Genomic DNA, 13,967 nt, shown 5'->3' with positions numbered 1-13,967 from the left:
TGACACATGGAGACTAAAGGTATCATTGTACACGTAAGCGTGGCCGATTAGTTGACCTCCTCTCTTGATAATCTAGTTCAAAGATTTTATGATTTACTTAATTAATATGGACTTCCATAGAAGCTTTTTTCCCTTCATTGTTCTTGGTAAACAAGGGAAGAGTTGATAATGAAATTATACTCTGCCTTAGGAGTTTTCATGAGCTCAAGACTCATCTACAAATATTTTCTTTATTGAACAAGATGAAACCAACTGAATAACCTTAAGAATCGAGTTGAGTGTGTGCTTTCACGATTAATGTATTTATTTCCTGAGATCACAGAGTCGGGAGTAACATACATATTTTGACCTCAATTTCAAAGACCTTTCTCCTTTTTCACCCACCCATTTATTATTTCTCACTGGCTCAAATTTTACTGAGTTTAGGAGTTCAAAACACAACCAAAAATGCTTTGTGTGAAACTGCTTAAAATTTTCCTTCGAGACCATACTGACTTCATAAAGCTCTCACCATGAAAACATTGTGTCTATTGGGCTGGAGAAGGGTAATGTCAGAGGAGATTCATGTATTTCTAAAGTGTCACTTGGACAGTATTCCCAGTTTCAGAGAGCAAAATGACTGGCTGTTCCTCGAATTTCTCCTTAAATTATGCCAATTGAGCTACCAGTTTCAAGTTATTCTAATCTTAGGAATAATACATCTTTCTGTCAACCTGGAGAGTAAAATCGGACATATGGTGCAAATAACCTTCTTGGTTTAGATCAAGACTTTTGAAAATAGTATGCTTGAAAATGATCTGATTTTCCGAAAGATGCTAACCGTTTGCTCTCATTCTTGGGCCACGGTGACATGCGTATAGCAGCATCACCATCAACTGCTGTGATTTGTACTAAGGAAAACGCTGATCCATGATCAGTATAAATCATCTAGTTTGAATGCTTTGTCACCTCTTGGAGGATCTCACTGTATGGTGCGCACCCTCTCTAGCTGCTTGTTAATTCCTGACCACACAGCTGCTCAAGTTTAGACCAGAAGCTGGTGGCCACAGGGCAGGCGGAAGAGCCTGTGGCAGTCACCTCACACAGCGGTACGGTCTATCCAAACAGCAAACTTAAGATCGTGTCGCTCTTGAAAGAGTATACAGGTAACAAAGCACGAGGCTGGTACTAGGAGAGGGATTTAGGATTTACCTTCCACTTGGATGTAGGGCTTCCACGTGTAGCGCCATCCTCGGAACCGTTTGCCATTGTACTCAGCGCACTGCAGCGCACGGAAGTCAACGCTGTTGTGCGGACATTGCTGACTGTTGCAAAGCCTCAGAGTACGAGTCGAGCCCTCACAAAACTTGCCTCCGTGCGATGGTCTGGAATGGTTAGAAACCTTGCATTTAATAGCGACTCTCCCCTCCCTGGAAACTAGGCTTATTGGAGAGGTGAGCAGATTCTGTTAAACTGCTCACAGTGACCGAGGAAGAAGCCTGCATCTCTAGGGGACCCTGGCCCTTTCTTACCATGATATGGGCTGTGTTATTGACATCAGCAGGGCAAGTTACGATGCGGAAGTGGGTCTGCCTGCCATCTGTTCACTGCTGGCTTCCAGAACCCCTGCAGAAGGCAGGGGGCCATCGCGGTTCTCCACACTCCATAGAGGAGGGACCACGAAGCGAGGGCGGCTGTCCCAGGACCTCACAGTGGACAGAAGGCAGAGCTGAGACTGACATTCAAATAACGTCACTTTCCAGATGGCAGCTTCTTCTACCACCAGCTTCCCTGCGGCCAGGCCAGGCCAGTAGATCAGCTCAGACGCAGTCACCTTCTGCCGCTTGGTGCTGACAGCAGAGTCCCTGTTTACCCCCCTGGAATCCATGTGGACGCACCATGGTGAGGGCATCCTCTAGACAGCCAAGGGACGTACTGGGTGTCACCCATTAAAGACACGACCAAAGAGCTGTGATATGACTCATGTTTTAAATCAACTGAGGTGCAAAAGGAGGATTGGGAACCCCCCCCAACCCACTACTCTGAGGACCACTTCTGAAGGTCGTGTCTTCTCACAGAAGGTCATGATTGAACCATGGGTTGTAAAGGTAAATATATTGGTTGAAAAACCAAACATTTGGCTTTTTTCACATAAAAAATAGTTCTTACTGATTTTTATTCATTTGTGTTCTCTATGCTCATGATTGATTTGCTTATTTTAGGCAGATCCTTTGGCATTTCACATAAATGTGGTAAAAATCCATTTCTTGAATATCACTGCTGGGTCTGTTTCCCTGTGCTATGGTCAAGTAGTTGTAAGCATCTTAATTTATGCCGAAGAGATACCACTGTTTGAGAAATACTTGACTAAAATGACTTCCCTGCTTAATGATTCTTTTTTTTTTAATTCCAGTATAGTGAACATATGGTGTAATATTCAGAGGTATGATAGAGTGATTCAACACTTCCACGTATCACCTAGTGTCATGATGACAGGTGCCCTCCTTCATCCCCATCACCTGTTTCCCTTGTCCCCCCACACACCTTCCCTCTGGTGACCATCAGTGTGTTCTCTGGAGTTAAGAGTTGTTTCTTGCTTTGTCTCCCTCTTTCTCTAATTTCCCCCTTTGTTGTTTGTTTCTTAAGTTCCACATATGAGTGAAGTCATATGATATCTGTCTTTCTCTGACTGACTTATTTGGCTTAGCACAACACCCTCTGGCTCCATCCGCGTGATTGGACCTTCTCACTGACCCCTATAAACTACGTGACGGACAGACCAGTATCACCGTACACAGCTGTCGGGAAGTTCACAGCATAGAAATCACTCGTGAGGAGGAAGTGCAAACGTGCTTACTTGGGATTTGTGCACAGGCGGTCTCTGTGAGACACCCCTCCTCCACAGGTCCTGGAGCAAGGGGACCAGGAAGACCAGTCTGACCAATGGCCATGGGTGGGCTTGGGGCCTTCGTCACCATATTTCACACACTGTCCTCCACGGCACCACTAAAAGTCAAGGAAAAGAAAAAAGAAAAAAGAAAGGTTGACATGGGTCACGGATGGATGGGTGGGTCCACGGCTGCCATAACGTTCAGCCTGGGGAGTTCTGTAGGACAGGAAGACATCAACACCCACCTTCGGGTAGCACATAACACAAATAGTTAATGTAGTTTCTTCTTTCTTTCCAAACCTAACATGGTTTTATAAATCCCCACAGAGGGAAGATCCAGAGAAGAGTCATTTTCTAATGTCTGAGCTGCTGGAGTTCTGCACATTTAATTAAGTAGTGCTGCACGGACATTCAGCCCGACGGTTGAGCTCTCCATGAGTGAACTCCAACCTCTCCTGGAACAACGTGCTTTTCATAGCTCTTTAAGAACAGACAGAGTCTCGGGTGGAAAAGTCCAGCTGGAGGTTCCATGTGACTCAACACCTTGTCATTTCTGGCCGGTACTCTGCACCTTCACACCCAAGCACCTGGGCTCGGAGCCTGGAGCCTGGGGGTTGTCAGTGGAGGCATGTCAGAGGTCAGACGGCTTCCCGAGGAGCTGAAACAACCCACACAGGAGCTCCATCTGTCCCTATGAGCCTGGAGATGCTATCATCTCTCCTCTCTCATGAGGAGCGCTCGTCAATGTTAGTTCATGCTAAAAGCCATCACACGTAAAGGCCACACAACATCTAACATCATGTTTAGCGGTGCTGGTTTTCTACCCATGGTTTGGTATAGACTTCAAGGGTCGTTAGGCCATCTGTTGAGAGGAGAAAAGGAACTTGCTTGTTCCTTGTGGCTGGCCTGCATGGAGCAGCAGCACCCGGCCTGAGGGCTGGGGGTGGGGGTGTGGTGAGGTCTCCTTCTGTCTGTCTCCCAGATGAGGGCCACCAGATTTGTTCTGGGTGAAAAAAATGGGGCTTTACAAGAGGAAAATAATAATACTTCCATTATTAATTGTTGTGTTCGGTGAAAACATATCAAGTTGCTGATATCTGACCATTGTTGTCACACAGAAATGGCAGTTATAAGTGGTTTAATATCATTTGAGGAAGAAAAATTGAACAGAAGTAATTCTGAGGACTAAAACCTCATCCATTCAATTCTCTGATTCTTTCGGAGAAATAAATACATAAATACGTGAGTAAGTCTCTCTTTCGTTACCTCCTGTCCACAACCCCAGGGGATAGAAAAAAGTCCTAGAGTCCCCCTGACACCATCAGCAAAATGAGGGGTGTGCAGCTGACGGCAAGACATCTGCTCCCTGATGGCCTTGTGAGTCCAAGGAGAGAGCTGGGTTTAGGCAAAGCGGGGGCCAGCTCCTGTGGACTTCGGGCAGGGCCCTGGGGCAAGGAGGGACACAGAGGGACACGGAGGGACACGGAGGGGCAAGGAGGGACAAGGACGGTATCTGTTGTGATTGTATTGTCCCATTTGAAAAGAATCATCTGATCAGAGCTTTCTAATACAAAGACAGAAAATGGGAAAGCAGGAACCCACATGTTGAAAACTCAGAAAATGTTTTTAGGTTTTAAAGTCACTTGAAATAATTCTTACTCTATGGTTATGATTAAGCCAATGACTTGGTTAAATTGATTTTGCTTTTGGTATTTAAGGATTACTTTAAGAAAATTTGGTTTAATTTTGTTTTAAAATTACACAAAATATTTACTTTTTTTTCAAAATTTACAGTTTATTCTTTTTATTTTGTAATGTAGGAAAATTGTTATACAGATTAGTATTCCCTTGTCTTTGTAAGTGACAGCACGCTGCACACGTTCTTCCATTCTGCTTCTCCACCTGACAGTACGTCTGGAGATCATCTCTTGGAAGGGTGTAGACAGGTCTCTCATTCTGCATTTAGGGTTTTGCTCTCTTCGTGGACATTTGCACGATCCCCAGTCTTCGGCTGTCACAACTGCTGCTGCCGTGAGCAGCCTCGGCCATGCAACTTGTGCTGTTTGCGTCAGAGTAACCTTACAGGACTATCCTTTTAAAGGTTATTTTAAAAACCTTTCTGAAAATCTCAGGAGAAAGCACTACACCTTCTCCCATGGACGTTGGGGGATGCATGGGTGCGGGCAGACACAGACGCACAAACACGCACACTCACACCCACACAGGACCTGGACTATAATTCCACTCACGTCACAGACCTGTGGAGCCCATTGTGAGCAGGTCAGGGGAAGAGCCTGTGTTAAACAGACATAGGACATTTCAACCGAAACACCAGTTAAGTTTCCTAGGACCGTCCCATGTTTCTCACCGTTTTGTTTTTTTAATGGACACTGTGGCTTTTGAGAGAAGCCTTTACCTTAGCAAGCAAGATGGCACAATGAGTGCTTGTTTCTGCTGTGATACTGTCCCCAGGGTCTGCATGTCACACCTAAACCCAGCACACATGGGAAGCACCCTGATAAAGTACAACAGCAGACTTGGGGAGAGGAGAGGAAAAGAGCCTCTATATTCGTTCTGCTGCTGTGTGGCCTGGGGCAAGTTACTCAAGTGCTCTGAGCCTGCACATCCTCCTGAGAACCTTAGGGATGGTGCAAACTACCAGACTGAATTGTTCCAAAAATGCAATGCAATGACACAGACCAAGTACCTAGCACCAAGTATAAGTATAACATGAGAGTGGTTTAATACTACGTTAGGGAACCACGATCTTGAGACAGCTAGAATCTGCTTTCATATGCATTAGGCTGTAGTCTGAACCCCTTGAACAGGATTTCCCATGATGTGAGGACAAAGGACGCTAGTGTCCTTTCCCTGGAAGGTTCCTGAGTGCTTAAGGGGGGGCTGCAATGGGCTCACCCTGACTGGGTGGTTGTGAGGACTGAATGTATGTGACGTACTAAGGATGGAGTCTGACACTACAAAATGCAATTTAGTCCATTTACCACATGCACAAGCATCAAAGACAGCACAGGATGGAGGGAAATAGGCTCCCACCCGGGAGAAAAGTGCACAGAAGTAGTATGGTTATTGCCAGTCACCCAGAACAGACCAGCTGCTCTGGGATTTCCCTAAGTATTGAGATACTGACTTCTGGTAATGCACACATCTAAACTGATAAACCTTAGGGACACCGGAGAATCTATAATACAGGAAGACATACAACTAACAGCAAAGGGAGCCTTCACAGGAGCCCCCAATGCTATCCCACTGTGGCCACCATGCAGCCCCTGGGCAGAGCACATCATTCCTGGGTAATTTTAGGCATGTATTCTGGCTTGATGTGCACAAATTCTTTTTTATATGAAGGAAAGGCCCATATTTGGAAGTACAAGGGAAACTAACTTAATAATACCAATGAACAATACCAATACCCAATAATACCAATGATCAATTTAACTGTGCTTTCGGGGTAAATAAAACATAAGAAGAATATACAGGTTATTCCGAGGAAGGCCCACAGCTCTGAAATCAGTCCTATAGGAAGTAGGTGGCTGGAAAAGCACCCGCGCCCGTGTACACTGAAACTCAGGGGCAACAGCGGGAAGGCAGCTAATCTTTCAGGAAATGGGTGTACTGTTGCAAACTATCACCCGAAGAGTAAGTTTTAGCCAATTATCTGCAGAAAGTGATGACCAGTGGCAGCTTAATACTCAGGCAACTCCCCAGGGTCCTGCGACAACAGGCATTTCCACACCACAGAGCATCCACATGTCCCTTTCCTCTTCGGAGAATCTAAAAGAATTTTTATTCAATTTTTGGGGGGTTATGAGTTATGTAACTACTGTTGCTTATGTCTCTGGAAGGATTTAATAATCCATCTCACCCTCTCTGGGGGACTGCAAATAAAGCACAGAGGCGCGTGCAGGACAAGTAGCAGCTGGGTGCTCTTCTCACATAAGCACACGCAGCTCTCTCCACGTCCCCAGTCAGTGTTGCAATAATTAACCCGAAAGCACAAGTCGCACTGTTTGTTAACATGTTTAACCCTCGCTGCCCGTGCTCACTTTTAAATAGACTCAGACTGTGATATATTTGCTTTGGAATCTACACATAACAGATCAATGCTATTTAGACATTTATCTCTTTCCTGTGCATTAGTGTTGCTAAAAAGGTCACACACCTAGTGGTACAGAAATGGGTACAGGGATCATTTAGGCACTTGGGTCCAATATATCTCTATCTTTATCAATGTTTTTGTATTTTAAAAAGAACAGTGCAACCACAGATTGAGTCAAAGGAATCAAGATAATACTCTTGGACGTTAAGGTAACTTATTTTTGAATTTCAGTGACAAAATTAGTCTCTCCCAGTGAGTAATACATGTGCTGTTTATTTCTTTCTTAATGTATTTCTTCTTAAAGTATTTTTTTCCCTACCAAACCGCCTCTCCTTTTTCCCAGGAGACGTGGTAATTCCGAATGATCTGCTCCAGGGTCTTTAAATTGATGCTCTGTGGCTTTCACAATACTACCTATCGTAGGTTCTATACATGGTAGAAATGTGGCCAAGAGTTTACTGTTTCCCCTTATTAAATGGATGTGGTCACCACCTGTCACCTGGCATCTACATCTACTAATTGCAGATAGCCCACCAATTACATCATCAGGAAAGGGGCAAAAGGAGGAAGGAGCCCCCTTCACAGTATTGATATAAATTAAACACCATCTTCTGATCGGGGGGTAGATTTGCACATAGAAATGAGGAACACAGGCTGACAAAATACCGACCCAGGAAGAGGGGAGATGCATGGGTAGAAAGGCTCTGACATCTCAACATGACGCATGACCTAAGATTAGCTCCTTACCATGTCATGCCCACAAATAGTGCCTTCGGCCGCAGGCATAAACTTAGTCTCACATTTCCTTCCAATCCGGTGGCACCACAGGGCTTTACAGATGTCCTACCAGGGAGAAAAGGTCATTAGTATTACACAAATCTATAATAAAATATCACTGAAAAATTTAAGGGGAAAACAACCGATATAAATTAAAAGCTGATAACTATTTAGCAGTAGACAGAAAGAAGACCAAGAGACTCATGTTCTAGACTTGGTCCAACTTAATCCCATCCCTGAAACTTTATTTAGTCATATGTATTTATCACAAATTTAACAAAATTATATTTTCTAAATTAAAAAGTAAAATATGCTTAATTCAGAGGTTTGCAGAAAACTGCAAAAATTAAAATTTAAAAAAAACTGATAAAACCTAGCATTTTATAATTCATTCTTGACCCAACCATTCACTAAGCTCTCCAAGTCTGAATGCTCATTTCCAGATTAAAGATGATTATGAAACTTTTTGACTTGTCCATCCATTCATTCATTCATCCATCCGTCAGTCTGTCCGTCCACACACCCGCTCACCCACCATCCCCAACCTTTGATGAAGACCTAGAATATGCCAGTTGCCTTGCTAGGAGGGAAGTTCCATAAGGAATACGACCCAGACCTACCCTCTCGAACATCATCTCAGGGTGGAGGTAAATTTGCTGTAAGTCACCATATGGTGCACATGGGAGGAGATGCTCTTAGGGGGAAGAGCCCAGTGCAGGTGAGCTTGTCGGAAGGGCAAGGCAGGGATGCTTAGGGAAGGACTCAGGGGAACATGAGATCTCTGCGCCAACTCCTGAGCTCGAGGGGTTAACTGGGGGAGAGGGGATGGCATTCAAGGGAGAAAGAACAAAGGGTTTGTACAAAGGAAGGAAGATGTGAAGGAAGAAAGGTGTGTGCAGAGGAAGGAAGACCCACACGGCTGACAGGGCAGTAAAATGAAACAAGATCTGAGACTTAGACACCATGAAAGTGTCTCCAAGTGCAAGGGATGAGTTTTCCTTTCATACCCTTCTGAGCCCAAAGGAACGTCTCAGTGAAGGGTAAGCAGTAGGATTCAGAACACGACAGAAACTTCAGGAATGCCGGTGGTAGCTTCAACTGCACAGGAGGAACGTGTTTCTTAAATTATCTGCACAACTGTTCTGAATATTTGGGCAAGCGCTGCGTTATTTCCCCAGACATTTGCTGGCTGCGTCTACTGCGTGATCTGTGGCATAAAGAAAATGCAACACGGCCACATGTCAACATAGTTTTGCTTCAAAGATGGCATTTCATGGCCTTTATGCTTCCACTCCCTATTTCATGGTGTTGAAAGATGTGCTCACACAGAGCCGCCCTGGATTGTGTCAGTGATCTTTTGAAGGGTTTTGTTGCTAATAATCTATATTAATTTTACTTTCATCAAACTTTTCTCAAATCTCCTCCCTAAGCTTCATTATTACATATTTAGAAACTGAGGGCATACATAATTTTCAGCCTGTATCTTTCTCATTAGTAAATCAGCTTTTGGAAACTTGGAGTGGTAAGAAGTAAACTTTCGATGTTTTAATTTGGGTATCAATTGCATTTATTTTGAAATATCAAAATAACCTCCTACGGTTACAATCGCTGTAACATTAAATTTCATTTCCCTGTGAGCCCTCCAAGATCACTAAGTGTTACTGGGGCAAATGTGTCACACTGCTGGTTAGCGCTCTCCTTGCCTCTCATGACATTAATTGGCATGCTGAGTCGGGGCCTCTGTTCTCAGCCAGAACAGCGGTTAGGGATCAGAGTCATAAGAAGACCTCAAGGAATCCATAGAAGCAGGGGCCTGAGTGTCTGTAACTCTCCAGAGAGACAACTGGAAAGCTCCGTTTGCCTGCAGGGTGACGACTTGATAGAATACCAGGATATAAATAAAGCTTCCTTGAAATCGGAGCTCATGGACCCAGGCTCAATGTCTGGGTGGAAATATGGTGGATCAGAACCAGAGTCGGCACAGCAGCGCAGGGAAGGCCTGCCTGCCCTTGAGTGGGGGCCCACTGAGAACAGCTGGCTGGCTGGCCTGTAGAGACCTACTGATTCAGGAGGCTGGGTGTGCATACACACACAAAAGAAGGCACGAATGGATGAATGGGTGAGTGTGAAAGAGGTGGCCGCTCCTGTGGTCAGGTCAGCCGGGAGATGGACACAGTGGTCCAGTAGAGGGACCGGGCTTCTGAAAAGGTAGGCATATCTGGTGTGGATTGGAAAGGCAGATCTGAGCAGGCAGAGCCCGGTGTCCTTCTTGTATGTTTGAGGATGGCAACACCTGCTCCTTGACTTGTCCTGGGAGCTAAATGAAGTGGTTGTAGGTAACGTGCCCAACTCAGGCTTGGTACCTGAGAGGCACTAAGCCAGCACACACTTCCTTCCCCACTCCCAGGGTGTGCAGTGATTCCAGCCCCAATGCAGCTCTCCGCCGGGCTTCGTGGCTATGGCTTAAGGGAGCCGGTGGTACCAATTCATGGGGGCAGATGATACAAAATAAATGGTGTCTTAAATGTGAAATTACTTTTATGTATTTGTCATAGATATCTCACACAGTGTTCGGTACCTAGCTGGCTTTCAAGACATGTTTTCTGAGTGAGTTGAACATCGGTTAGTTTGTTCCCATGGAAACCTTGAGCAGAATGAGTGGGAACATTTTTTGTGTAAAAGGAAATGAATAGTGGTAAGTGAAATGTTAGCATAAGAAGATGACATAGGCGGGCTACCTTATGTATGAAAATATAGATCTAGACCCTGCTATTTAAAGATTTTCTTTTTTCTTTGTTTTTAAAGATTTATTTATTTATTTATTTATTTATTTATTTCAGAGAGAGAATGAGAGAGAGAGAGAGCGTGCATGAGCAGGAGGGGAAGAGGGAGAGGGCAGGGAATCCCAAGCAGACTCCCCACTGAGCTCAGAGCCTGGATGCCCCTAAAGTACTTTCATAATATTCTTACATTGTAGTTTTCTGGAACATTCTGCAGCATAAAGAAGTATCAGTGGGAGGTACTATTAAAGATGGCGGTTTTTAACTTTACTAAGGACTAAGCTCTCAAGTACAAAATGTGGGTGATAGCTTGTCTGGAAAGCATGTGACCCACCAACCCAGTCTGTGCCTGGCTTATGCCCCCTGTATATTTCAGCCCACTCTGGAAGTTGCTCAAACCCCAATTCAGTTCTCCAGGCAGAAACAAATCACAACAGTTAGAAGAGCCTTGAAATATCATACAGTCCATGCTACTGTTATTCAACATATCGAAAAGTATTTGAGACTTTGGTACCCTGCAGATATTACTGACATTTCATAAAAATGTGACACTCTACCCTGGAAGACAAATAAAAAATCTAGTTCCTCAAAGAATTAGATATCAAAATGACCATGAAATGACTGAACAACCAAAAACCAGTTTTACCCTCTCTTCTCATACTTTGAACTTCTAACTTCTAGACAATAATGTGCAATGATTGTATTAAATTAAGCATTATTGTTGCATGTCATTACATTCTTAATTAAATTTTAGGGTCCTCTTGGAACAAAGACCTTATTAAATCATACGTCTAGGGCCAAGGAGCTGGAATGTAAGACATGCTGGGTGTGGGGGGAAGCTCCCAATTTCACAACAGTATCCAGGACACTAAGGTGATCAAATTTCAAAGCAATTCTGGCAGCCCACATCTCAGGCTGTGGGGTCAGGCCGCCAAGCGCCATAATATTGACGAAGCAGAACAGGCAGTAGATGAAGACGCAGTGTTTGTAATAACTAATACTTTGGAAGAAAAACGCTGATGTCCACATCGACAGCCCATGCTTACTTTCACCTTTGCAGCTAAGGAATCTGATCTTTAATGAAGGCGCTCACTTGCGAGTCTATCCTATAATTTAAGAGCCGTGGTCAAGAAGACCAATTTCAGTCATACTGACTTGGTTGAGTTAAGCATCACAACCTAACACCCCAAATAAAACCAACATTTTCCGATGACTGTGTTGGGAATTTATTGGGGGATTTCCCTACTGTGAGCGCACTGTCCCCAGATCCATTTCCTCAAACTGTCCATATTAGACTCTCCAAAATACCAACTGAAAATGCCATCACAAACAATGAAATAATGGGATCTATAATTTATCACAATTATTTGTTTTCCAAGTAGGGGGGTGCTTTATCACTAGTTCCAGTGATCACTCTACAAGGCATTAGAGGACAGAGGAGACCGTGGCCATTTGGTGTGTGATTTATACACAAGTATGTAAACACCCGTACACCAAATACACATCTATTTGTCCAAGAAACAGATGTCTATGCATTTACACTATGTATTCACTTTTCAAACTAAACTGCATGGGGACTTGAAAGAGTCCCTTTCTAAAATAGCATTCACCCATTTATAACCTGCTCCGCGAGTGTTCACTGAGGAGGACTTAGGTGCTGATTGCTGGTTTAGGAATTAGGTAATTTGCCTGTTATTTATTTAATGAGCTGGGGGGAGGGACAGAGGGAGAAAAAGACTCCCCACTGAGCAGGGAGCCTGATGGGAGGCTTGATTCCAGGACGCTGAAATCATGACCTGAGCCGAATGCAGACGCTCAACTGACTGAGCCACCCAGGTGTCCTGTTCGTTACTTACTAATTTAAATTCTCCCATCAGTAAACTTCTGGATCTCTACACTTCAACCTAACAAAACAGACCCATTTTCATAAAACTTCAGAAGGAGTTCATTGAAAAAACTAAATTCTATAACTGAAAATGTTACGAGATGCTTTAATTCGCATGGAAAGTAATCTAACTGCTTACCATATCTAAATTTGAGATTCAGGACCCTAGAGATTCTGGCCACACAAATGGTACTTAACTTAGAAAATCCATCAAGTTTCTTTATGTTGAAGAACAATTTTACATCATAGGGAATGAGCTGATATGATTGCTTTTAAAGGATGTATTTTTTTTTTTAACTGAAAAGATATTTCCTCTATTGTCCATGATGAAGTAACTGGCAGAGGCTTACTTTTCTGCACACAAAAACTATATGACACTGGACAAAATATATGGGCCAGTTGTTTTAGACTTTGCAACAGGCAGCACAGTACGTGTCCCCAGAGGGAAGGGAAATTCATAAAGTGAGTGTCACCTTCGCTCCATCAATCTGCCTGGGAGCACTCTACCGACACGGAGCAGCGAGGCGCATCCCCAGCAGACACCGACAGTCTCCCTGCGTGGAGGATGCAGAGAACAGAGCTGGGGCCTGCAGAAGTAGCTAGAACCTGTGGGACTCTGTAGGACCAGAAAGGAAAAAGCCACATGAAGGAGGGAGCCCCAGATGGCTGCCTGAGGATTTCCTACAGGTCCTTTCTTATCTGTGGTGGGAAGGGCTGATACACTAGACGACACCCCATGTGGCCTAGCGCAGGGCGGCAGCTCTGGGCTGTGCACTGACCGGCCGGACGACAGAGGCCACACCATGCTGGGAGACACCGGAGTTCAGGACCGCCGGAGTGGCGGAGAGACCTCAGTGGAGAGCCCGGGGTCTGTGCCCCCAGCCCAGAGCACAGGCTTTGCCCTCCAGCTAAGGAAAAACTGAAAGAGAGGAGCCCTAAGGAAGAATCAAACAAGCCTCAAAGGGTGAAGGAATCACCAATTATAATAATACAGTACAAATTTATATAACATAAAAAGATACTGTGTTACCATATGTTACAAATATACTCAAGGCTATAAAGGAAAAAGTGGACAGAATGAGTGAAAAAAAAATGAGAAATTTCAGTAGAGAATAGAGACTATAAAGAATCAGATGGTATTTCTGGAACCAAAACTTAAAATTACCTAAATGTAGAGTTTGCTGAATTGTCTAAACAAATGATTAGGAATGCTAAGAGATACAGATGATGACCAGGTTTTTATCAGAAACAACGGAGTCCAGGGGAACATGGAACTATATCTTTAAAATGTGCATAGGGAAAAAAAATAAAGAAAAAACTGTTTAAAATTCTGTACTCAGAGAAATGATTCTTCAAAACAGAGGGTGAATTTAACGACATTTTCAAATAAAGAAAACCTGACCGTCTCTGTGTCTACCAGGTGCAGGCTACAGACAGCGCTAAGGAAAGACCTTCAGGCCAAAGCCAGTGATACAATTTGGAGTTGATCCGTAAAAAACATAAGTACTACATGGTACATCTGTGGGTGAATATAAAAGG

General features: G+C 44.0%; 1 protein-coding gene across 1 annotated transcript in view; it reads right to left on the bottom strand.

Annotated features, from left to right (window-relative positions):
• The window catches only part of ADAMTS16 (ADAM metallopeptidase with thrombospondin type 1 motif 16), a 146,246-nt gene that overhangs the window by 66,915 nt on the left and 65,364 nt on the right, over window positions 1-13,967 (bottom strand). Inside the window, exons 11-13 of the mRNA XM_026506658.4 lie at window positions 7,734-7,829; window positions 2,837-2,985; window positions 1,192-1,364 (exon numbers count right to left, since the gene is read on the bottom strand). Of these exons, the coding sequence (XP_026362443.2) occupies window positions 1,192-1,364; window positions 2,837-2,985; window positions 7,734-7,829 (418 nt within the window). The remainder of the gene's footprint in view (window positions 1-1,191; window positions 1,365-2,836; window positions 2,986-7,733; window positions 7,830-13,967) is intronic.

The sequence above is a fragment of the Ursus arctos genome, unplaced genomic scaffold, assembly GCF_023065955.2.
Source record: "Ursus arctos isolate Adak ecotype North America unplaced genomic scaffold, UrsArc2.0 scaffold_15, whole genome shotgun sequence".
Classification (NCBI taxonomy): Eukaryota; Metazoa; Chordata; class Mammalia; order Carnivora; family Ursidae; genus Ursus; species Ursus arctos.
This window is presented reverse-complemented; position numbering and strand designations above follow the sequence as displayed.